We start from the raw sequence: 27,102 nt of genomic DNA, 5'->3' as shown, positions 1-27,102 counted from the left end.
ATATGTGAACTATTAATGAGGCTGGACAAAAGGCTTTCAGATGTGGACCTTCTGTGGTATGTGCAGTTCAGTTGATACCTCAACAAGCCATGTGGGCATCATCATCTTCATCCACATTCACTGTGCTAAATTTCAACTCTAATGAAAGAATATTCAGAGGCAAAAGTTTCCCAACAACAGTTTTCAATTCATATGCTCTCTTCCTGCCTCTAGCTAACAAGAAGAAAGAAAAAGAGCGTCCAGAGATCTCTCTCCCTTCAGATTTTGAGCACACGATTCACGTGGGATTTGATGCAGTTACAGGAGAATTTACAGTGAGTAATCTTTTTGCACGAAGCATTAATGGTCTTACACTGACAGATGCTAATTGATGACCGTCTTAACCTGATGTGTAATGATTTCAAACACTGAAGATAATTGAGCATTTTTCTTCTCAGCCCAGAATTCTGGGCATATTGATACCAGTAGGTGTTCCGTGTCAGCTAGGTCTCTTGATCTCAGGAATTGTTAGGAAACAACTCCCCCTCCCTCAATTCTGAAGTGACCTCCGAATTTTGCAGTTAGTTGCTCAGGAGGCAAAAAGTGTGTTGCTTTTGTTGGAAAGAGCCCTCTATTTTGCCCCCTCTTAACTAGAACCAAGGACCATAGACTCAGGAGAGCAATCTAGGATGGAGACGACAAGAAATTTCTGCACTCATAGTTGTTGAATCTTTGGAATTCTGTATCCCAAAAGGCTGTGAATGTTCAGCTGTTGAGTATATTCAAGACTGAAGCCATAGAATTTTAAGTACTAACAGTATCAAGTGATTTGGGGATAGAATGGGAAACTATCATCTTCATGGTAGAAGATGAATCATGATTCTATTGTCTGGTGGTGCAGGTTTGAGGGCCTGTATAACCTACTCCTGCTCTTATCTCTTATGTTTTTATGCTCTGCAGCAGTCTTGAGGTTCACTTTCTAGGCTGGGCTAGCTGATCTTGGTTAGGACAGTAACTAAAATTGCCCACAGTGCTCCTGGCCTAATATGAATTCAGTTAATCAATCCAAATTCCTGATCATGATCTCTGTCCACTGCCCCCTGCTGGAAGGATGCATGTGAATGTCATGTGTATACAAAACTTGCCTGAGCTTTAGTAACCTCTTGTGAACTAGCTTGCTGCCAATCACTATCAAAGACACCTACATTGAAGAATGAGCACCCCGGTGAGAAAACTAGTAGCAGCCATGGAATTGTAATCCAGCAAGAGCTGACATCCCTGAGTGAGGAGAAAATTAGAATTTTCATTTGAACTGATGTGTAAGCTCAGGATATTTTTATTTCCCATCTGTGCAAAGCTACATTTAAAAGATAATTCTCAACATCCAGATTGTATAATAAACTAGTTTAAGGTATTAATTAAAAGTCTTTTTTGCAATAATATGACTTTCTGCTTTATGTAATTTTCTTTTAAAAATATGGCATGTTTATACAAATTATTCACTGCAGATGGATTACAGAGCTTTAGAGTACACAAACTCTGTCATTGTATGTTCGCGCTGTCTCTTTCTCCCACTTTTTCGCTCCTTGTTCAATCGCATATTTTAAGTGCTCACTGCACAGTTTGATTCTCGTTCCTCTCGGGTCTTTCTTGCTGTCTCTTTCTGTTTTTGTCTGTTTGTCTCTCTCTTTCCCTTTTGATCTCGTATATCCAGTGTGTGCAGCACAGATTGCCTTCCCCATTTGTATTAAACTTTGCTGGAGTCACTCTCATAAATAATAATGCTTTTCTAAGTCTGACACCTGCATGGATTTTTATGAAGCTTTAAAACAGCAGGAATGGAGTAACGTATCGAGTAATGAATAACCACGTCAGATTGAAAAGCTTTCAAAGCAGCTGGCGTAACGTTTGGATTATTTCCCAGCACCATAAACTATAACTTGTAATTTTCTTCTCTTTAAAACAAATCGCTCTATCCACTCTCACTATTATGTTCTTCCAAACTTTTAAAGACAGGCCATTTGTACGATGCACACTCAACATCATTATACTTCTTTGCATGAAGGCCTTATTGTAAACCTGCTGTGAAATGAATGAAGCAATGGCAGTGTTTTGTAAATCATGAGAGTCCATTATGACTTGAGGGCTCCTAATAATTGCTTTACTTGCACTAACTGAAAAACCTAGCTAAAAGAACATATTTGTAAATGTCCTATACCCACATTAATTTGTACTGCGTTGATAGGTGGAATAAATGAACACACACACAACCTGTACTCTTCCAATTTTTTTTCCTTTGAAACTTAGAAATTTACTTTTAGAAATAATTTTGATTTTAAAGCCCTCCTGATCTTTCCTGAGAGTAGCTGAAGAGCTTTTCTGTTGAAAGGATGCAGTTCAGTCAAGGGGTGATGCATAGCTGCAAACTCTCCTGATGACAAGGGGACCTTCATAAAATAGCATCAGCAAATGGTGTCTTTTTAGAAGTAGTTGAGACTTTTGCTGACCAATTCTGCAACAGATTTTTTTTTCTGTCTAGGCTGAACCCCAATCAATTTCAAATTTAAAAATATTGCCATTTTTAAACATTACATCAATCTGATCCATTTAATTTAGTTTCACATTGATTGGCAATGTTGGCTGACAGATTTACTTCCACGGTGGCTGACATCAAGTATGACTTTTATTATAAGTGTGTGGCCCCAGAGTTTGAGAGATTTTCACAAACCATTTCTTGAAAAGAGAATTTTTTTTTCAGATGATGTAAACATTGCAGAAGTATGTGTGTTAAAATGAAAACACTGCCCTTTCCTGTTACCTTCAGCTTTCAAATCATTGTATATCATAGTAAATGATGGTTTTCCTCCTGAGTGGTTGAATGTGACCAGTTTATTTCTTGTTAGAGGAAGATGCATGCTGTGGAGGCTGACCACACACAGCCTTCTAAATGACCACAGAACTTCCTGACACACATGTCTTGTTTCTGTATACCAGCCACTGTGATTTGTTTGTTGAATGATGTAATGGTCCACAGTTTTCACAAAATGCTTGTCACTGTCAAATTGCATAGAGATTAGAACCAAGGAACCTGTTTGGCTGAATATTCTCAGTGCTACCTGTTGGAGTAATGAAGGCTCTGCAGTGGTAAATGATTCATTATAACACTTGGGCCCAGATTTTTGTCTCCACATTGGATTCACCCAGCTCAGTGAACTCAACCTTTAAAAATGGCCCCCCCAGCAGGTCGGATTTTTGGATGGGGGTGGGGGTTGGTGGCTGGTGGCTGGTGGCTGGTGGGCTGAAATGGTATTTTGGTGGGGGGGGAAACAACTTGAGAACAAATCCACAGGCTGCTAGCTGCATGCAAAACCTGCCTTTGTGCATGGTGTTGTGCTTAACTAAATGAATCAAATTAAACACAAACATCCTCGCACCCCCATACTCCCTATGTCTCATCCATGCCAACCCATGCCCCACACCCACCCCCATGGCTCCTCTCACCCCTTTGCCAACTTAGTGCCAACCCATGCCCCAAAATCCTTTGCTGTTACCCCCTCCATGCCAGTTCACCTAGTACACGTGGATAGCTCTTTTGACATATTTGACACTTCCTGGATAGCTTTGACAGGTTTGACAGCTGGACAGTCCCAATGAATTTGTGCGTAAAAAGTGTAATCATGTTCACTTTTAACAATCCTAAAGGACACCTAACCTTTCCCAAAGGTGTCCCAGGACCCCAATCCAAGGGGGTATCTCACAAGTTCAGGCTCCTCTTACCTATTCTAATCTGCATGCTCTGGGATTCTACACTCCTTGTCTTCCAAAATCACACTTCAGTGGAGGCAGCTGGTGACTTAATTGGCCAGCTGCCTTTGTGGGTCATGCATTTGTGAACCCCAGCCCGTGTCCAGTTCTGCCCCAGCTAAGATGGGAAATGTATGGTTCAGAGTTGGAACTTAGAAATTTTTCACAACGGAGAGGCTTTCCATTGTGGCGAAAATCTGGGCCTTGGTTTGTGTACTCTGATTGGTGCTGACTGTCATTTTTGTCTGAGTATGTCTCTGTATGAGAAAACCTCGGGAGTCAAGATCAGGTGTTAAAATGTTTCCAAAGCTGAGTGGGCGATATCTCTGTGACATATGATGCAGTAACGTGTTTCTTGTAATCTGCCTACCTTATTACCTCAGTGAAGGAGAGTTGGGAGAAGTGGTTGCTGGGGAAAGGGGTGAGTGGCCAATTGTGCAACAACTTGAGGATCTCGCAGCTTGAAAACAAAATTTTCTTAGATTTTTATTGAGGTTACCACTCATGACATTGATTTATAAAGAATGTAAGATTTATTGGAGGAAAACCTCAACAATTTCTTCTGGAATTTTTTTGCACCAAGATTAAATGCTGGATCGTTGGAGCTTATGAAGTTTCTTCATGTTTCCACAGCAGACGGTTGTAAAATGCAAGGTTTCAATCTCGGTCACGGTTGTGGAGAGGAGGCAAGTAGAGGCCAAGTATCTGTCTGTAGGGAGACCATAAATCAGGGAGTAACCCATGTGTTGAAGGATTGCGATAGAGTTTGTAAGGACCAAGCTGTCTGGCTGCCTTCTTACCGTCATTAATGCAAGGCTCACAGAAACCAGGGGAACTAAGGGAAAGAGAAGAGCTAGTTAGTATGGCACATCAATCCTGCTCTTTTTGAGTAAGGTGGAGGTTGGCAATTTTGAAGATTTATTTCTCCCCTGTGCCTGCCTTTTCATCTTTTCTGGAAGCCATTGGTTCTCTCACTAGAGAATGAATCCAGAGAAAATTGCTTTTTACTCATGTGTAAAGACTGACAGTGAATTTGAACAGGCTTTCTGAGTGAAAGATCTCCAGCACCTGCCCATTCCCATTCCTTATGGTGTCCACAGAGACATGTTACCATCAGTGGTTCCTGTATAATGATTAGGAATGAGAACGTCAGCTAATTTTCTTCAACTATTCCAGGGGCACTACTGCCAAATGTAGCTGAGATCTGGGGTTGGAGCCTGGGATCTTCCTGGTTTCTGTGACTGTTATGACTCCCAAACTTTGGAATAGCTTCTGGCGAGTCACTCTCTTAGAAGAACCTGACCTGATTTTCAAAGCCACCATTTTTGGCAGAAACATGCAGATCCCCCTGACCAATGTGTCCGTAATAAACCCAGTGATGTTTTCCTTACATTAGTTGCAACTCCCACTGAAATTAATAATGTTCAGATCTCCTGGTGCGATTGGTTCACATTTTCTTGCAAATGTAAACTGTTGCCTTGGCAACCCAGCTGCTGCTGAATGTGTCTCAATATCTATTTCAAACTCTCCATGGCACAGGTTTCAGGAAATCATTACAAAGGCAGAATTCTTCTAAGGTGCTTCTGTGTGTAGCCATGTAAGATGAAGAATTGGGTCAGGGCTTCACGTGAGACTGTGGGAGGAGCAGGTTCTTTGGCTGTTTTGAGTTGCTAGTGACTGTACATCTCTGAAGTTCCCCTAACGTTCTCCTGTGCTGTCTCCAGAATGGAAGGTATATCACCTTAATGGGCTATTCATGCTAAGTAGATTTTAACCAATAGGTAAATAAATAAACGGGTATGGGATGGGAAAGCAACAGACACCTTATCTATCTTGGTCTGTGAGTAATGAGCTTACTGACTGTGTGAAACATCAGCATGTTTCCCAGTGTCTAGTGACTGCATTAAGTAAGTATCCTTTTTCAGTGTGGTTCTTCAATGCCTTTGATTTTTACCTTTCAACCAGGGCATTCCTGAGCAATGGGCAAGACTTCTACAGACATCCAACATTACTAAACTGGAGCAAAAGAAAAACCCTCAGGCTGTCCTGGATGTCCTGAAATTCTACGATTCCAAAGAAACTGTCAATAATCAGAAGTATATGAGTTTCACTTCTGGAGGTAAGGACCTGTAATCTGTCCATGCAGTATCTTATGCAAGTGCACCAGAAGTCCCCAGTGTCATCTGTAGGATGCTAGAGTGGGATTCTCATTTCATGACTTGCGCATGTCTAGAGAACCCACTGGCACGTATAAACAATATGTAATTATGTACTGAATTGTTTATTTAAAATGACGCAATTTTCCATTATCATACACTAAATGCAATTTTTCTGTCGTGTCACTTGTATGCTAAATTTAGTTGCGTGGTGCAGGTGTTGGGTTTGAAGCTGGCAATCTAACACCTGAATCTGTGTAATATTCTGCAAAATTATACTACAATATTGTGGATTCTCTCTGGAAGAAGTAACAAACTAATGTTAAATAATCTATTATATATACATATCTTAATATTTTCATTGTTATTTAGAAAACAAATACATTAGTCAGTTTCATTGAATGATGCACATGGGATTGAAGACCAAGAGCACTTTTTAACTCAAGCAGGGTTAGAAAGTGTGGTAATAATGAGTCCAAGGGAGAGAAGGAGAGGCATACAGGAGGAAGAATTGGAGATGACCAGGGTGACAGGATGGGGTGAGAGGGAAATAAGGGTTCAGAGAAGGAGAGCAGTGCAGAGGCTGAGAATGGGAGGACGACTGTCGATTGGATAAAGGAGGAGAAGGGAGGAAATGGGAGTTTGGAAGGAGGCAAGGAGCAATGGAAGAGATGGGAATGGAGAGTGAAGCAGAATGGAGGAGGAGAGGAGAGTGGGAGGAGAAGGGGATGGGTAGAATGGAGGGGGACAGGAGAGATGGAAAGATGGGCAGAGAGAAATGGGACAGGGGGTGAGTGAGGGAGAGGAGAGTGGAAGGGGGAGAGAGGAGAGAGGGGAAAGGGGCAAGAAAGAATGGGAAGCGATGAGAAAATGGCAGAGAGGGAATGGGAAGAGAAGGGACAAGACAGTTGGTGGAGGGGGGGGTAAGAAAAATAAATTTGGTGTGTTTTTTTTAATTGGCAGAGATGCAAAGAAGGTTGGAGATCTCCACTCTTCATGGGTTGGTTCTTATTGGGGAGCAAGGTTCTTTCAGTTTGTGGATACATTTTGGCTTAGTCTATTGGTTGGAGTGCAGTTTTTAACTTGATGATTATAATTCAACCAAACTCTATATGTACAGGTTGTGATAGAGAATATGTTCATTAAAAGACAGTTTCTCCAAGTTCCAGTTCCAATAGCAGGAGAAGACTTTGATGTCATTTTGCCAGCTGAGTTTAGCCATAGCCATAGCCATAAATGAGAACCATTTCAGCCGTTCTCACTTAGTTATGCTCACTGATTCACTATCTTCTAGGTTGTTGTAACCCCACACCATTTTTAGCATAGCATTGAGGAAAATTTGTTTCATTTTTAAAATGTGGAGCTTCCATCACATTAAGAGTGCACTTAGTGCTGTAGAGGTGGTGTGTTGTAGTGACTTAGTGACAGAGGATGGTTAAATGGTAGCTTTTCTTGGTGAAGTTTTGCCCTAATCAGGCTGGGAATGTGAGTGCTAATGGAATGAAAGATATTTTCATTTCATACAGCTGGGGGAGGATTTTCTCTGCACGTTACGTTTAAGAAATATTTATGGACAAATGTACAATTTTTTTTTTACCCTGCACAACAAAAATTCTCCACCCCATACCCATATCTAATTTTGCACATTCCTAAGTCATACTTAGATATAGAGTAGAGACTGCTCAATAAAGTGACTTCACCCAACCTCAAAAGACCTCTGCACACCTTACCCTAGATTAGTGTAACATCTCAATTTACACACAAGCTACCCTTGTCTCTATGAGTGTGTAATTTACAAGGACAGTTTAGTTCTCTGAATCTACACTCATTATAAGCTGGGTAAAGACCATCTAAGTGCATTTTACTAAGGGCCCATAACAGGTGGGAGAGTGAGGGGACTTCAATCTCTAGGTGGATCTAAATCAGGTGTACAAACCCACTACTTTCTCATAATGTTAGGACTCAAATTCCAGTATTTGTTAATGTCAGCGAAGTAGATATGAGCATGAAGCGATATTCCACTACTTCATACTTGCAGTTACTTTTTTGTTAAGGTTAGTGAAGAAAAGAATTTCAGCCGCTGTATTATTCTGTAATTGTTATTGTTGTTTCTTTCTCTATCCTTTTGCTGCGATGGTGAGATATACATTCTACTCCCAGGCTTCCCTCTGTGCCACTCTTGTACCAACCAGTAAGAGGTATTTTAAGAGTGCTACAATGACTTTTCTTCTGCTTGTTTCTACGCTACCCCGCGCCCCCTCCCTCCCTTTTTTGAGGTTCCACTCTGCAGAAGGAAATTGAGAAATCCAGAAAAGTAGGAGAAAAGCACCTTCATCCCCTTACTTAGTAACATCACGTGTTGGTGCTCCAAAATGCTAACACTGCCATGCCACTTGACAATGAAGAGTTTGTGTTATTGAAGGCCTGCAACTTGCTTCTGCATTTCTTTGAATCAGAGACCCATGGGATAATTTTGGCTTTGGCCAGTAATGGGAGTTATTGGACCAAGAGTCTCTCCCGATTTTTATTTCCATTGACTCCAGTGTAATCAGGAGAGGGGTAAAACAGACAGCTGATTCGATATTGGCCAAAGTCACAATGACCCCCCCTCTCTGTTTCCAAGTGGCATCTGAGGCCATCATTGTGCATTTGTACCTGCTGTGAAGGCATCATTATTTCATCAGCTTGTAGACACCTTCCTTATTATGCCCTTGTGCTTTCATTTTCTCGTAGCTGAACTGCAAAATGGTCTGTCTGCATGTCAGTGTGACATGACAGGTAGAACAGCTTAAATCAAGAAATTATGCACTGCATTTTACTGGGATTTTCTGTAATGAGTATAAATGTATAGTGGAGCCATGACTACTAGGTGCAATGTATGGAGTTATAACTGGTTCAGTCATATTCATAATAGTTATGGCTGTAAGTAAGTAAGTTGCATGCAGTAATGTAATTGCATTTCATCACAAACAAGGGATAGAAGTAGTTCAGAGTGTCATCACTAACCCTTATGTGTACAATTTTAAATCTTTTTAAATGGGTTCATACTTTGAAATGTCACATAAGAATTTTACATGAGTGCATTAATCATAAAAGGTACCTTTGAGAAATTTCAACCCCAAAGAGCCAAACTTGACCACATAGCACAATAAGATTTAATTAGAGCCTGAAATTTCCCTACGTGTGTTCCTTGAGTTTTTAATTTTTTTCATTGAGAAGGTTTATGTTTGGCCTTTTGTTGCAGTGTGGCTATGTTTGGGGAGGTGCAGTACAGGTGAAAGTATAACAAAGGCAACTACTCAGAGGTTGGATTTGTTGTATTGTGTGACGCAGGTAGTGTTCGGAATTTTTTTTTCCCAATGCTAGATTATCAAGTAATAAACTGGTTGCCTATATTGAAGAGTTTTTAATGCCAAGCATCAGCAGTAATTTATTTGTAAACAATTTAAGGCATTACCTCCTAGAAAAGTGATGGGTAAACCTTTTAGAAGAGGCAAAGATGAAGTTGCATTTTCACCACAATAATGCCACTTACAAGGGACATTGTGGAAGTTCTGATGTGATTTACACTATTTGTGATTCTTGCATGCAAAGCAAGAATATTGCTAAACATCTTTTGATGAAGGTATTACTACTTTAAAATAACACTGCAGTGGATTGCAATTCCATTTAAACTAAGATTTATGGTGAAGCACAAATTTTACTGGTAGATCTATGACTAAAATCAAATTCCTGTCCCTTCCCCACACACCGACTCCCTCAAGCAGTATTTCTTTCAGTCATTTTATATGTCTTTATTGAAATTAGTAACCAGTATAGTATTGATATATAGTATATATACTTCGTATGAGACTTTCTGTAATTTCTCATTCCAATCACATTTCGTTTAAAAGCTGTTTGAATTTTATTGCAGCAGTCTATTCACTGATGGTCCCCCTTCTAAAGCAGTACAAGTGCACAGAGATAACTGGTTGGTTGCCTGATTTTTGAATCTATGACATTGACTTGATAATGACAAGTAGATAGTTGGGAGGCAAGGTACGATGGCGAAAAAAAAGGCAGAAGGGAATCCCTAGGGATGAGCTCCAGATTGACAGTCCTGATCCAGACTGATCCAATGATGACCCCTGCAAAGTCAATTTGAAAAGTTAAAGTTTACTAAATTTGGATTCATTCAGGTAGTTTTAAAAAGAAGCCTGCTCATGTCCATAGAGAAAAATGATCTCTGTGCATATGTGGGATCAGATTTTGCAACCTGCCAGAAAGTTCTATGCGTAGATAATCTGTAATGGGTCTGCACAGTCTAAAAGCGATTTGCATCCCGCTAACATTTTGTTCATGGCATGCCAAATCTATAAAGGTCAATGTGTATGCAAAATGTTTCTAACTTAGTTGCGCTGTTGAGTAGGGATGCTTCTGATCTGTCACGGCTGCAGGTAGGGGGTGGTTGCATGTGCATGTCTTTCAGAGGAGAACAATGAGCATAGAATTCCCTTGCAGTTTTGGGGAAGGGCCATATCCATCGGATTCCCTTGCAGTCTTTGGGGTGGGTGCTGTATGGATCAGGTTGTTGGACTCCATTGCAACATTTGGAGGGACTGTTAGTTCCTGGGGAGCCATGATCTTAGTGTGGGTATGTTTGAGTACCTAGGGCACTATTGATACTTCTGTGCCTACATGCTATCCTAGTTTAAATGTGGTGCTCAGATTTCAATCATATGAATGTAAAATTCAAATGTATCTGAATAATCATCTGGAAAAGTCTCTATACTAAAGTTAAGCCATAAGCTTGTGCTAGCTCTCAATTTTTGGGAGCTGAACCAGCTCAAGCTTAAATTTGGAACCTCCAATATGCAATGGAAGCCAGCCTCTGTATGTTTCTCACTACCCAGTAGTCTTTAATGGAATACACTAAGCTTGCCTTGCAGGAAACTTGAAAGGTACCGTGATAATTGTTTAAAAAATCCTGGATTTGCATTTGTGTGTGGCAATTAAACAACAAAAGTGATTCTTTATTGTACTTAATTTTAGGCGACAGTTAACAACTATCTTTCATATGGAAATTTTCTGTGGTTGGGGCAGTAGGTGTCAAATTTCTGATTGGGAGTATTAGGTGCTATTTAGCAGTGCTACACTTGATCGATCCTTCATTTGACTGGTGGCAAGTGAATGACGATGGTTAATGTGGCAGTGTCCTAGCTGTGTGCTTCGTACTGAGTATGCTCATCAAACCCTCCTTGGTCGGTCCGTCCAATCTCTCCTTAGTTGCTCCTCTCATCAGACTATATACCCTGATGGTAGTAACCCAATTAATCTTTGTAAGGCAACTGAAAATAATTGACATCAAGGTTACATTTAAGGATAAATCTTCGAGTATGTGCAGCTTGCAAGGAAGGTTGCCTGATGGTAGCAAATGTTGGAAAATTGCAGGTGGCATCCAGTCATTTTTCCATTAGATGATTTGTGGAGACAATGGGAGATTCAGCACATAATCAAAATATTCCACCCTTGGATTCTGTTTTCTATTATACCAAGTTTGTGCCTTTTGATGTTGGATCATACGCAGTTGGTGAATGCATTCTCTGCTATGATTCTGAGCAGTAAAACAACAACTTACATTAATATAGCACCAGTATCACAAAATATCCCAAGGTGCTTTGCAGGAGGATTATCGAACAATTTGACACCAAGCTGCATATGGATGTACTGGCACAGGCGGTCAAATTCTTGTTCGAAGAGGTAGGTTTTCAGGAGTGATTTAAAGCAGGAGGATCGCTAGATTTAGGGAAGGAATTTGTAGAACTTAAGCTTTAGGAGCTAAAGGCACGGCCACCAATGGTTCAGGCCACAAGCACAAGGTTTGCTGAATTTGTTGATCCCGACTGAGATGATTATAAAGCCACTATAATTGATCTCCGCATCCCTAGACTCAGAAGTGAAAAAAAAACCTGTCTGATTTCTTGCTATGAGCTGAGTTGGAAACTGTATGTTTCAGGCTGTCAGGGGAAGGAGAAGGTTGAGCTGGGACAATCCCCAAAGTAAAACCGTGTGTTGTTACTTGTTGCCAAGGCTCATATGTCAAGTCAGCAATTTGAATGTGGTACTGGATGGCTGCCAAAATTGGTGCAAATGTAACCCAATATGTTAAGGAAAGGAGAAGCAAAAATTTGAGGCAGTGAAAGGGAGACTATCACACTGGACTTTGTGCACAGAACACGGTATGTCAGGAGTTTCAAGGAATGCTGTGATACACCACCCATGATACTAATGTTTGAAGTATTGCATACTTTGGAATGCAGCTCACCACTACCTTCTCAAGTGCAATTAGGGATGGGCAATAAATGCTGGCCCAGCCAGCGAAGCCCGCATCCTGTGAATGAATAAAAAATAATCTGACCCCCCGGCGTAATTTTTGATTTATTTTCATATGTTGAAATTCTGTACTTGACCCTGGACCAAAATCTAAGCTATATTGTTCAATAGAGTCAAATGAATGTGAGGCAATAGTAAGCATGGGCCTCCACCATGACCTCCCGACCCCAAATGCATTAGTTTAAAGTTAGTTTATTTCAAGCATACACATCGCCATAAATAAAATTTAGAATCAATATCACCAGATAGGACAACACAATCCGTAGTTGTGTAGATTAAATTGCATCATGAAGAGTATCTGACATGAGAGTAAGTTTCTATGTGGTCGTTTGATGAGAGATTGAGAGTAAAAAATAGTCAAATTCTGGAGCTGGTTACAATGTTATAACTTAGAATGCATCAATGCCCAAAGTTTTATTTTCAAGATTATGAAGGTTAATTAAAGTTTCTGCCTGTAAATATTGACTAGACAAAGCGTTCAAATCTCAGGATGCAAATTAACAATGGGCAACTAGAGCCAAGCAGGTGATTCTCACAGAACTTCTTTACTATAAAGACAATAGAATTGTGAAGTAATTTACCAAGGAAGGCCATTGAAGAGACGTATAAAAGGATTCAGAGCCAAATGTGTTCTTGAACAGTGATAGGATTGAGATCAACTAAAAAGAGATGGACCTGGGCCAAGCTTTCTTATTCTTAAAAACGCTTTGTTTCTGAAAATCAATTCTGCCGTCAAAGATATTGAATATTGTGTATGTAAAATCTGTTTGAAAAAAGATTTTCAATGATACTTCTTACATAAAACTACATATGCTATGTATTTTTAAACTTTGCAGATAAACCAGCTGATGGATACATAGCAGCAAATGCTCTGGTGAGTATGAAAACGAGCAACAGATAGGCTGATGGAATTAGATGTCAAGTCTGTCAATCAATCAATATGTGGAAGGTTGTGAAGGTTGTGAACTCTTCAAATTAATTGCTCTGTCTATTGAACGTCTCTTATGGTTTGAAGCATGCAGTTTGCAGCAGTTAAGTCTATCTTCAATTCCATGCTCCCTTGTTCCTCCCTCAATATCTGCCTTTACTCTGCTGAATGCATTTACCTCCCATTTTTTGGCCTTCCAGTAACTCGCCCAAATGGTTACTTTTCATGTGTGAGTCTAGACAGCAAGCTTTGGCAAATAGTTTCATGCACTGGTAACAGTGGGAATACTGAGAAGAGTACAGATATCATTAGAATCAGCAAGATAATAACAAAATCATGCCACTTGAAGACTACGCATCTCGCCATTCTGCCAACTTTTAAGATCCCAGAGAAATAAGTTTGGATATTCTCGATGCAAGTGTCTGGTATTGACCCAGGATGACGATTGTGGAAAATGGAATTCTTATACTAGAGCAGGAGTGGGGACGGGGGGTGGGGGGTGCTATTTCTGGTTTCTGGTTGGGATTAAAAGTAATGGGGCCTATGGGCATAATCTTGTGTCCTCACCCCCATCCCCAAACACCATGGTGAGCTTGCTGGCAGGGTGAGGGTATGGTGCTTTGAATCAGGTGGATGGTTGATGGGGATCTCCACCCCAATTAAATCCATGGTGGGAAGGACTGTGGATGCCTCCCTACCCTACCACCAAGCGAGGCTCTTGAGTGTGCAATTAATTCCATCGCCTGTTGATGTCTTATCTATTACATTGTGAAGGTTTGTTAATGTTAGTTAAGGTTAAGAAAAAACGGTGATGGGTAATAATTTTCTTTGAGCACATACAACTAGGGTATAGCTGGGACACTGGATTGTGTGGGCGGAGTGCTGTGAGACTGAACAAGCCAATAAGCTCTGTTAATACAGAAATGCTCTTTGTCTTGGTTTCAGCTTTACCAGCTGGCTTGAATCCTGTTAACACTGCCTCTCTGGTGATGCTGCCATTCAATGGAGTTGCCAGTCTCTGGTTGGCAGCTTTCCCGGAGCCCTTGATCCCGGGGAAGGCCCCACCCTGACCTGTTTGGTGTCCGAGTGGAACCAGATGGGACAGACCTTCCCGAAGAGAGGCAACACAGGGCTCTCACCGGCTCTAAGCCAGTGGCCGAGACCCTGTCGCCACCACAAAATTCCACCCCGTGTTTCACATGTGGCCCATGCACTACCTGGCCAGATGTGCTCAAATATAAAACCAACTGACATAAATGGAAAAGTGTTTCCAATAAGTGGCACTACTTATCATTGAGAATTCCTTTGCTCACTGTGTTGTGATGCCATGAATAAAGACAGGAGGATTTCCTCTGACCTGTATGTCCAGAAAAATCATAACATATTAGCTCCCGATTGAAATGGGGATGAGTGTGGGTCCTGTAGGGCCAGCATGAGGTTCAGGCCATTTTAGCTCACAGGACCCTATTTGAATAAGTCAGTGCCGACTCCCTGTTTGAATCCGATGTCAATGACATCAGCCTGGCGGATGGGAGTCTCAGGAACCGGGTAGAAGAGAGTAGCTAGGGACCTGGAAAGAGTGGTCACACCATGTAAGCAGTGGGATGAGTGAGTAATCGATAATAGGAGAGCAGGGTCCTAAGTTTCTTTGTAGGACTGAGAGAAATGATTCTGCTCACCGTGAATGCATCTGTTTAAAATGCACATGTCCAACATGAATCGGTAGGAAAATGTCACTGAAATACTGGAAGTATTTTAACTCTCTGCATGCCCTACTTTTTTAGGTGCTAGAGGTTAAAATTGGGACTATTCTGTTTTGAACTGTCAATCCGTCAGTCACCAAAATAAAAGGCGAGGAAGCCTTATGGAAAATACAACTTTATTCCTTCCAAACTGAGCGGAGGACTGCAAATACAAGTAGGAGCCTGTTCTATGCTGGTGTGATGAGCACCGTGGGAACAGTTAAAATGTGCTTTTTAATTATAAAGTGCAGCTTCTTTTCCAACAAGTCTGCCTTTTCTGTTCTAAACTCAGACCTGCTCTAAGCACACAGTCCTTTTCTTTTCTTTCCTTCCTTCCTTCATTTTTCTCCCTGCCTTTGTCTTTTGATCTTCAGGTTTGCCCCATAAAATTCCTGGACTGGACTTTAAACTGGAGAAGAGAAGGTTGAGAGAAGATTTGATAGAGGTGTCAAAATCATGAGAGGTCTGGAGAGAGTAGATAGGGAGAAACTGTTCCCATTGGTGAAAAGTCGAGAACCAGAGGGCACTAATTTAAGGCAATTGGCAAAAGAAGCAGTGGCGACATGAGGAACAACTTTTACACACAGCAAGTGGTTAGGGTCTGGGATGCACTGCCTGAGAGTGTGGTGGAGGAAGGGTCCATTGAGGCTTTCAAAGGGGAATTGGATCATGACCCAAAGAGGAAGGATTTGCAGGGCCACAGAGAAAAGGCAGGAGAGTGGCAGTAGGTGAAATACTCCTTCAGAGGGCCAGCAGAGATACCGCTGAATGGCTGCCTCCTGTGCTGTAACCATTCTATGATTCTGCTAAAACTGTTGTGGGTTTGGCTTTAAGGCTGGGTTGGGCTTTCACAAGTGTGCTACGTATTAGCACTTCTGAGAAATACTTATGAATAAGTTGTTCCATTGTTAAGAAAAATATTATTATAATGTCCAAAGAATTTGGTTGATACTTGAAACTGCACAAACATCATTAGCAAAGTACTGTAGATGCTGGAAAAGTGAAATGAACACAAAAAATGCTGGAAATGCTCAGCAGGTCAGACATCATCTGTTGAGAGGGAAACAGAGTTAACAGAGGTTAGGGACCTTTCATAAGAATGCAAAATACATATACAGCTAGGCAGCTGTCTTGCAGTTCTGGCCCTCCAAGATGGAGACTCATTTTGGAATTGCATGACCACTCTGGAGTTTACAATGAAAAGGATTAGCTCTAGGCATTACTCAGTGGTTGCTGAATTGTCTCAAATTAGTGAAGCAGGCAGCCACATAGAATCGCTCTGCCACTCTGTGTTAATCTACCTGATGCTTCTAGTCTTTAATTGTGATTTGAGTGGCGAGAATCATAGTTTGATAGTTCGGTCGATTTCTCTTTAGCGTTACGAGGATTTTTCAATTAAAAGACAGTGGATGGAGGAGAATAGTAAAAAACAGGATAGTGAAGGCTTTGTCAATGGTCATACTTGATTGATCTGAGGGCTACTAATACAATGCCACTAAGGCAAATTTATTCATTTCTCATTCAGTCAAATTGACTTTATTCATAAGTCATCTAACTCATAATCATACTAAACCATACTTTCCAATGGAAAATACGATTAGTTACAATTCACGCTAATTTGGGCTATCTGTATTACTCCTTCAAGACCGCATTTCTTGTGACAAATGAATTGAAATACTGTTAGCTTAAAGCTAATTATCCATTTGAGTAAATTTAAAAAGACAAGAAACTCTCTTGAACCCAAACTCCTGTTTTTCCCAAAAATATACTTTATTCATAAAATTTGCAAATGTACATTACATGAAGTGCAAGACAATTTAATTGCTTTCAACAGTGCATGATAGTCTGAGGTGCCCAATACACTTTCAACTGCAGGGTATATTTAAAGTATACATTTACATTTCATGTAAAACATTCTCTGGTGCATATAGCCCAAGGGGTCTTTACATGGGTTTCAGCCCCTTGGTGTACTATGGAAGGGGGCGTCGGGAGGCGCTTAGAATGTGGCCTTTTCCTATTGAACATTTGTGGCAGCTGCAATAAGGATCAGTGCACCCCTCAGCACATAGTCATGGACCTTGGAATGTGCCAGTCTGTAACACTCTGTTGCACTGGAAAGCCCCAACAAATATGGGCAGACCGAAGATTGGCTTTCAGCAAGTTGATGGTCCTCCAGCAGTAGTTGATATTTGTCTTGGTGTAGATCTCTGGAATAGTCCATAGAGCGTAGCATACTGTTTATGTGGCTGCTTGGGATGAATGTCAACAAAAACCGCTGCATTGCTTTCCAGACCTGCTTTGCAAAGGCATATACCTGGGCAGGCAGTGGCGTAGTGGTATTGTCACTGATCTAGTACTCCAGAAACCCAGGGTAATGGGTTTGAATGCCACCATGGCTGACAGCGAAATTGGAATTCAATTTGGAAAAAAAAATCTGGAATTAAAAGTCTAATCATGAATTGTCAATTGTTGTAAAAACCCATCTGGGAAGGAAATCTGCCATCCTTACTTGGTCTGGCCTACATGTGACTCTGAAATGGCCTAGCAAGCCACTCAGCAATTAGGCATGGGCAATAAATGCTGGCCCAGCCAGCATTGCCCACATCCCATGAACAACTTAAAATAATTCCAGAAGGAAATGGACGACTTTTTTTCCCCACCGCAGCGTGCATTGGCCCTGAGACTCTGGATGTGTGTGAAGGATCTGACAGGGAGGCCCTTCTCATCACCAACCAAGCTTGGTGCTTGTTTGAAAGTTCTACCGATGAGACACTCTGCCAAATGACTTTGACAGTCTGCTCAGGAGGTTATCAAACAGGATCCACCATCATTTCCTGCAGAGCCTCGAGGACATTGCATGTAGATCACTGCCTGATAGACTTGTGATCGAAAGTGTTTTTCTGTGCAAGCCTTTCCATGAGGGACATATAGTACAGCAAAGTCTAACTGAATGGAGCAGACCCCAAACACAAGTTAGTTTACTTGAGGAAACCAGCACAAACTGAACAGCCGGGGACAGAAAACCAGCCACTCCCTTCCCCCGTCAGATGTAATGTTGGCATCTTCAGCTACAGAATGGCTAAGGCTACATAATGTGGGCAGACACATTATACTTAGTGGCAAATGAGAGATTGGACATATCATATATTTCCTGTCTCTGTGCCCTAAAGAGACATAAGGAACATAGAGAGATTGATTGCATTACTTAAAGCAGCCAAATAGAAACTGGCCAGATTAAAGATCTGATGTTCTCAGCAATGCGGGCCCATTTCTGTTGGCAAGGTACTAAAAGTAATTTCCTCCTCTCTCCCTCCTGAGGTGGGTGCCAAGATATTTAAATGGCTTTGACCCCAGGAAATGGAACAGGGTCGGTTGAGGGTATGGGGGCCACAGAAGTTCTTTCTACCCAAAATCTACTGCCCTTAAATGTACAGGTTACAGTTTCATCTGCCCTTTCAACAGCAGAAGTTTGCATTTATATAGTGTCTTTAACTTCAGGAAACATCCCAAGAGACTTCACAGGATCCTAATTAAACAAAAAATATGACACAAAGCAAAAGGAGATATTAGAAGGGGTGGCTAAAAGCTTTCCTTCTACATTTTGTTTTAATTCTATTTTGACTTATTTTCTTGTTCCTTTTACTGATTTCAACTTCCTGCTTGAAATATTCATTAGCTCTGCTTTCGTTAGACCTTCTTGCCTCGAGATATTCTTGTTTTTCTCCCATGAGCATCTCCCACTCTCTTCACCTTACTCCTTCAAAATTCCCAGCTATTTGTTGCTTTTCTCTTTCTCTCTCTCCCCTCCTGCTCCACGTGCACAGATACCTTAATCTTTCCACTAAGTAAATAATAAATAGTTGTGAATACATGTTATATTTCAGCTATTATAGAATTTACTGAGTGAAAACCTAGTTGAATGCAAGAATGCTATATCCAAGTGAAAGCTTGATGCATTTTGTACTAAAGTCAATGGATTTAATATAAATTTATTGATTCAGTAGGTACTCCATTATTCTATATCCAAGTGAAAGCTTGATGCATTTTGTACTAAAGTCAATGGATTTAATACAAATTTATTGATTCAGTAGGTACTCTATTATTTTACGGTCTATTGGTATGTCATTGAAACAGTAAATTGTATATTGGCAAAGAAAGCTGCTACATGTTCTGTGGAGGTGAAAGGAGTTCAGTCTTGTGTTTTTCCCCTGTCCCCTTTACAGTACACCAGGCATTAATTGAGTTTTTCCATTCCCTATCCATTTGAAATGGTAGACAAAGCCCTGGCGGGACAGGGAGATGGGCAGCAAAGGAGACATTGTGAACATCTGGCAGCACATTACTTCTCTTCCAAATGGCTTCAAACTCAGTACACTTGTGAGTGAAAGTGAGGCTCCCATCCAAGTTGCATCTGAGCATTGTATATTATTCTCCACTCCTTTTGAAATTTGATGAGAGTTCTGCTTAAAAAAAGAAAAAAAAAGCAAATTTGATCTGTGGCTTCTGTTGTAGAAGAAGCTGTCCTGCCAAAAACCTGAGCAAAAAAAAAAAAACAATTGTGATGAAGAATTATTATTTAAATGTTCTTTGAAGATATCTGCTTATTTTTTTGCTGTGTTTTGTCCTCCCTATTGAATGCATTTACAAAGTGAGTACTTATGAGAACAACAGGGAAAAAGCTTGAAGTGACACTGATCATGACCTTCCAAGGTGACTAAATTAATAAAGGCTGAGATACAGTTGTTAACCAGGGAATGCTCCAACTACAAGTTACATTTGTATAATGCCTTTAATGTAATAAAAATCTCAAGATACTTCACAGGAGCAGGGTAAAGCAAAGTATAACACTGAGCCACATAAGGAGATATTAGATCAGACAACCAAAAGCTTGGTCAAGGATGTAGGCTTTAAGCACTGTGTTAAAGAAGGAAAGCGAGTAGAGAGGCAGCAAGGTATAGGGAGAGAATTCCAGAATTTAGGGCCTAGGCAACTGAAGGCATAGTCAGCAATAGTGAAGCAATTAAAATTGGGGATACACAAAAGACCAGGGTGCAATTCAACTTTAGTTGTGTTAATTGAGCTATCACATTGTTGGACTTGGCACATCCAGAGTGTCAACATTTACTATTGTGGTGAAATGTTTGGAACATTAGGAAAGAACTTGGTGTAAGAGCAAACATGAGGAGTTATAAATAGCACAAGATTAGCCACTGTCAGTCAGGGTATGTATGAGAAATGATGACCGCTTATCCAGACATCAACCTTTATATGTGCAACAGTGAACTGGGACTATCCACTTAGAAACAACTTAATTCATTGTTTCCCCATATAACACTCGACTCAGCTTGAATAAATGCCTGTTTCAGATGTTCATAATAGCATTGCCACTTTTTATATGTTAGACTTTTCTCAACTTTAGTTAATAATATAAGAAAGGATAACTCTTTTTAAACCTAGTTTAATTGTTATAACATTGCAGCACATATATGAATAAGGCTTGAAAATATTAAATAATTCAACCTTAAGTAGCTTGTTTAGAAAAACCTATTCCCAGAACAATATTCTCATAAAATTTTTGCAGCAAAAGATAATTTTAGTACTGAGGACACTGGCCTCCTCAGCATCTGTGCTCTGTGTGACTCAAAGGGTCAGAAAGTGGAGGTATTAGTGAGGGGGCAGCATGGTTTTGTGAAGGGGAGGTCGTGTCTCACTAACTTGATCGAGTTTTTTGAGGAAGTGACAAAGATGATCGACGATGGAAGGGCAGTGGATGTTATATAGATGGATTTCAATAAGGCCTTTGACAAGGTCCCTCATGGCAGACTGGTACAGAGAGTAAAATCGCATGGGATCAGAGGTGAGCTGGCAAGGTGGATACAGAATTGGCTTGGTCATAGAAGACAGAGGGTATCAGTGGAAGGCTGCTTTTCTGAATGGAGAGCTGTGACTAGTGGAGTTCTGCAGGGATCAGTGCTGGGACCTTTGCTGTTTGTAGCATACATAAAATGATTTGGAGGAAAATGTAACTAGGCTAATTAGTAAGTTTGCAGACGATACTAAGGTTGGAGGAGTTGCAGATAGTGAAGAAAATTGTCAAAGGATACAATGGGATATAGATCAGTTAGAGACTTGGGCGGAGAAATGGCAGATGGAGTTTAATCCAGACAAATGTGAGGTAATGCATTTTGGAAGGTCTAATACAGGCAGGAATTATACAGTAAATGGCAGAACCCTTAAGTGCATTGATGGGCAGAGATCTGGGTGTACAGGTCCACAGGTCACTGAAAGTGGCAACGCAGGTGGATAAGGTAGTCAGAAAGGCATATGGCATGCTTGCCTTCATTGGCAGGGGTTTGACTATAAAAGCTGGGAAGTCATGCTGCAGCTGTACAGAACCTTGGTTAGGCCACACTTGGAATATTGCATGCAATTCTGGTCACCACATTACCAGAAGGATATGGAAGCGTTGAAGAGGATGCAGAGGAGGTTTACCAGGATGCTGCCTGGTCTGGAGGTTAGTAGCTATGAGGAGAGATTGGAGAAACTTGGATTGTTCTCACTAGAGCGACGGAGATTGATGGGCGACTTGACAGAAAGTTACAAAATTATGAGTGACATGGACAGAGTAGATAGTCAGAAGCTTTTTCCCAGGGTGGAAGAGTCAATTACTAGGGGACATAGATTTAAGGTGAGAGGAGAAAACTATAGAGATGTGCGGGGCAAGTTTTTTACGCAGAGGGTAGTGAGTGTCTGGAATTCGCTGCCAGAGGAGGTGGTGGAAGCAGATACGATAGTGGTGTTTAAAAGGCAGCTTGACAAATACATGAATAGGATGGGAATAGAGGGATACGGACCCCGGAAGTGCAAAATGTTTTAGTTGACGGGCAATATGATCGGCGCAGGCTTGGAGGGCTGAAGGGCCTGTTCCTGTGCTGTACTTTTCTTTGTTCTTTGTTCTTAACATTTCAGGTCAATAAGCCTCTTTCTTTCTCCTCAATGCCAAGTGTGCACACTTAATGGAGCAAGCACAGGGTGTTGCAGTTTTTATTATACTCGTTGATGGAGCATCCTTGCTCAAAAATAAAGATAAGATTTAAAAATAAAATCTAACACTGCTCTGTTTATCACAGAACGCAAAGATAGCGTCAGAACCACCAGTTGTACCACCGGTGTCAGAGGATGATGATGAAGATGATGATGATGATAATGTTCCACCACCAGTGATAGCACCACGACCAGAACACACAAAATCGGTCAGTGGAACTTGTTTCTGCAGATTTGCCAGAAACCGGCAAATAGTCTTGGTCACAGGTTTAACACAAATATACAGTCCAGACCTGGTCTGTAATGCTTAGCAATTATCATCTTCATTAAAGGTTGAGCTCACCAGAAGGCTGTCAGCCAGGAATTCCTGATGTAAGAAAATTAAATTAAGAACATGAGAAAAAGGAGCAGGAGTTGCAAGGGGGAATGGAGTATTAAAGTAGGGAAGCCTTGCTTTAAGTATACAAAACATTGGCACCTGGATTACTGTGTACAGCTTTGATCTTCTTACTTAAGGAGAGATATACCTGCATTGGAAGCAGTTCAGAGAAGATTCACTAGGCTGATTCCTGCAATGAGGGGTTGTCTTATGATGAAAGGTTGAGCAGGTTGGGCCTCTGCTCATTGGAGTTTAGAAGAATGAAAGTTGATCTTATTGAAACATATAAGATCCTGAGGGGGCCTGATAGGGTAGATGCTCGGAGGATATTTCGTCTTGTGAGGGAATCTAGAACAAGGAACAGTTTGAAAATAAGGAGTCTCCTATTTAAGATAGAGATGAGGAGGAATTTTTTCTTTGAGGGTCATTAGTCTAGTCTATGGATTTTTCTTCCATGGAGGGCAGTTTTGGCTGGGCCATTGAATATATTCAAGGCTGAGTTAGACAGATTTTTGATTGACAAGGGAGTCAAGGGTTTTGGGGGAAAGGTAAGAAATTGGAGTTAAGATCACATTTAGATCAGCCAGGATCTCATTGAATTGTGGAACAGGCTCGATGGGCTGAATGGCTCACTTTTGGTTCTATTTCTTCTGATCTTATGAGTAGGCCATTTGGCGCATCAAGCCTGCTCCCCCATTTAATAAGATCCTGGCTGTTCTGATTGTGGCCTTAACTCAAATTTCCTGCCTGCCTCCCATAACCTTTGACTCCCTAGTAGATCAAAAATCTGCCTAATCAAAAATCAAAACACAGCCTTGCAAATATTCAGTGGCCCAACCTTCATTGCACTCTGGAATAGAGAATTCCAAATATTAATGATCCTCTGAGAGAAGAAATTCCTCCTAATTTCCATCCTAAATAGGAAACCAATTATTTCGAAACTCTGCCTGCCCCCTAGTTCTAGATTACCCCACAAGGGGAAACATCAGGTGGAATCTTCATTTCGCCTTGTGCCAAGTTTCATGGGGGGGAGGGCTTTTTAAATGGGTGGGTGGGGACAACGCTGCTTTCCCATGTTTTCTTTTCCATTTTACTCATTTCCTTCCCTAAAGGACATTAGTGAACCAGATGGGTTTTAACGACAATCAGCAATGGTTTCGTGGTCATCATCGCTTTTATAATTCCATATTTTTTTATTGAATTCAGATTTCACCAGCTGTTATGGTGGGATTCAAACCCAGGTCCCCAGAGCATTACATTGGGTCTATGGTATACTAGTCCAGTGGCAATACCACTATGCTACCACCTCCCATGGAGGGAAAGTCCATGGCAGGAAAGCCCATGGATGGCCTTCCAGCCCTGCCGCCTATAATACCCTAAAGTAGGCAATTAATGCCCACTTAAGAGCTTTATTCTGTCACCACACAGCAGGGGTTTCCCATGTGGGGAATATGACAAACAAACTCGGGCTCCTGAGTGGAAAGGTCGCTTGTTCAAAGCACTTACTGCCTGATCAAGCCTGCCTGGCTTGGGGGTAGACCCTGTTGCCAGACCCCGAACCTCAGTCGACCAAAATAGCTAGGGTTAGAAAACCTGCAACCAGCCTTGTAATTTTAGGGTCTCCATTCCTGACCTTGGTAGGACCCGAAAATTTAGCCCTGCACTTCAAAAATACATTATTGACTGCAGAGGGTTTGGGATGTCTTGAGGGTGTGCAAGGAGCTATACAAATGCAAGTTTCTGTAACATCTGAATCACTGCTTACCAAACTTTCATACCTTTTATTCAATGTTGGTGTACACTATTATAATGAAATGTTGATGGCAATATGACTTGGTATTCAGAAATGCAGCAAGTTTTCTACACACTGCTGTGCATGAACACATCACACAGGCACACAGGCTGCACAAGTTCATCTAAAAATGAGAATTTTGTGTTCTCTTTCCCCAGTTGACACTTTCATAATGGTCTTGACAACTGTTTTGTGCAATGTTGAAAAGGCTGAACAGGGACAATAGGTCAGCTCTTACTCATTCCCACTGCAACCGAGAGGTCCCCTCCATTGCAGATGCAGGAGGGTTACTTCGCTGTGACCCTCGCTATCTCTTCAGAAGGCTGTGTTTCCCCCAGTGAAGCAGGAACTGAGTTGTTCCAGCCAACGGTCAGCTGAAAACACAGCTCATAAAGGAGCTTCACCCAACTAAGATCCAAGGCCATGGTGCCCTCTTACAGACAAAAACAATTACATTGCTTGCTGCCAATGATCTCCCTTCCCAAACCGCCAAGTTTCCAACATGGAGATTGTCAATGTATAAATAATCACACTGCATGGCAATCACCTTGTTAAAGACAATTGCTAGTAAAACAGGTGATGGGCGTTGATTATCCCATCTAAATAGAATAAAAAGATACAGCTGGAACACTTTGGGTGGAAGTTACTTGGAAGTCAGTAGCACTGAGGAGTTGTCTTGAAAATAAACTAGCTTGAACCAAAAGACCAGACTGGATTAATTCTTCCACCACAACCTCTTATTGTGAGTAACAGAGATCATTCTGCTTCACACAGAGGCAGCCTCCCTCCTGACTGCAAATCATTCTGCACATACCCCATCAGTGACCAAAAATAAATCTGCTAGTTTTTGTTTGAGACCAGATTTCAGAATTTTCATTCATTGCATGATCAAATTCCAGGACATTTTGAAGTGCATTTATATACAATTCACCATGAAGTCAATGAAATAATCTCCAGCATTTTTCCAAATGTCAGAATTAAGTGTTCTTTTAATCCAAGCGCACTAAATGAACAACACTCTGTTTTCCATAATTATCTTGGAACAAGTCATTGCCAGGTTGCCAGCAATTCAATTTCCTAGTCTTAAGAGGCAATGGCAAGTGAACAGGTGGCCATTTAGCAAATTTTTTGTTCACCATTGATTTTAATGGAAGGGCAGAGCTATGAAATATTGGATGAGGGTGGCAGTGGACTGGCACAATTGACTCAGGAAACTTTGGTGTGGCATGAATAATGCATAAATTCACTTATGCCTAATTTTCTGGAGCATCTGCAATAGATTAAGGGCATGCCCTGTCAATGTATCAGTCCTATGGCATAAGTTTGCAGGAAATTTCAGGCCAATTAATCATGTAGTACTTCATGTGCCTGTCATTCCTTTAACTACTGTAATTTGTTTTGGAAATAGCTCTTGAAGATAGTGGCAAGTTGAGAGTTTGAGAGGCAAGGGAAGTATAAAGCAGGTCGAATATTTTCATCCCATAAGGTGGAGTGAGAAAAGGAATGTAGCTTTAAAAACCTTGCCTTTTTTATATTTTCTCCTTCTCCCAGTTCTTCCCACTTACCCTGATAGTGTAAGCTAGTGCTGAAATATAATTCAGTGGAGCCTTACTGTGTACCATTATTTTCTTTTTGCAATGTGAATCCAGCCAGTTGGTATTGGCCGGTAATTTGCAGTCAGCGGCTAAATGACAGTCCTCACCACTAACCTCAACCAAAACTGGTCACTTACCTATTGTGATGACCCAGGCATTGGAAGGCCCAGAAGATTTCTTCACAACGTGGGGTCCAACGGATCCCTTCCACCTAATGGGCTTGTAAGAATCTAAGCACGTAGGGCAATGAAGAGAAGTCACACCCACAGACCAAACCCACATATAGAAGAGGCAAGTTACTCCCTCATGGGCTTCTACTTTAAGCTGTTGCAATATCTGTTTAAAACTAAAAGGAAAATGTTAATGAAGTGTAATTTCTGGAAAGTCATATGCAAATAAACAAGTCATATAAGTTTGAACAAAGATTTTTAAAATGTCAGATAAATGCAAAGGGAATTGAATAGTCTCATTCTTGTGTCTCACAGCTGTCTTGAAAGTGCTGTTCCACCTTGAAATCCTCCTTGCAATATGGTAGCGGCATCAGTAAATATTTACGATTGTCAGAACAGGCTCCTTATGCCCCCTAACACTAGTCCTAAAAACTTCTGATGATGAAAATTCACAGAAAGTGGGCAATTGGCCAGTGCTATGTTTTCTGAATTAGTTTGTGTCAGAGAGTTAATAGCACATATTGTATGTGGAGGAATGCAGAATTGGCTACAGCAACTTTGTGTTCCTGTGCTGAATTATACAGGACGCCATGGACCCAGCATCCTTGCTGAAAGGTCAGGGGAAAGTTCTAGGGGAAGAACTGGCCTATTCTTGCTCATAATTTATATGTTAGCAGCTGCCCTACAGTTATTTAATGGCCATTGGTCATTAATAGGCTGGAGACAGGATTTCCACCCCTCAGGGACAGGAAGTGCTGCTTCTGAGAGCTACCTGCCAATCATAGACCAGTGGCTTTCGATGTACCAGCATCATTAGCGGGAGTGGTGGCCGCAGCTGGTATTGCACTTGGCCATGATGCGATGGATCGAACCTTTAAGTATATGGGGGTCTACGAGAGGGGTGGACAACTAGTGGGTGTTTGAGAGGCCACGGGGGAGGGCAACTGGGGGCCTTGCATCTTAGGGGCCCTGCGATTGGACCAGCTAAGGAGGGAACCCCAGCCCATGCAGTGGGTTCACCTGCTGGACTAGCTGCTTGGCATGGGCCTCTGGTGCTACAAACTAAATGCCCACTGGCGGTTGAGGGTTACATCCAGCCCATTGTATGCAACCTTGAAACTGCTGTTAGTTTCAGCTGCTT

At 41.3% G+C, this 27,102-nt stretch overlaps 1 protein-coding gene across 4 annotated transcripts in view; it reads left to right on the top strand.

Moving 5' to 3' along the window:
• Positions 1-27,102, top strand: part of LOC121281799 (serine/threonine-protein kinase PAK 3) — a 244,693-nt gene that overhangs the window by 154,811 nt on the left and 62,780 nt on the right. For 3 of the 4 annotated variants that reach the window (XM_041194794.1, XM_041194793.1, XM_041194795.1), the window contains 5 exons: positions 214-314; positions 5,749-5,902; positions 9,853-9,909; positions 13,148-13,185; positions 22,112-22,234. In XM_041194794.1, coding sequence (XP_041050728.1) covers positions 214-314; positions 5,749-5,902; positions 9,853-9,909; positions 13,148-13,185; positions 22,112-22,234 — 473 coding nt within the window. The remainder of the gene's footprint in view (positions 1-213; positions 315-5,748; positions 5,903-9,852; positions 9,910-13,147; positions 13,186-22,111; positions 22,235-27,102) is intronic. The other variant, XM_041194797.1, reaches the window with a different exon arrangement.

The sequence above is a fragment of the Carcharodon carcharias genome, chromosome 9 (assembly GCF_017639515.1).
Source record: "Carcharodon carcharias isolate sCarCar2 chromosome 9, sCarCar2.pri, whole genome shotgun sequence".
Lineage (NCBI taxonomy): Eukaryota > Metazoa > Chordata > Chondrichthyes > Lamniformes > Lamnidae > Carcharodon > Carcharodon carcharias.
The sequence above is the reverse complement of the archived record's forward strand: the minus strand, read 5'-3'. Positions and strand labels throughout refer to the sequence as shown.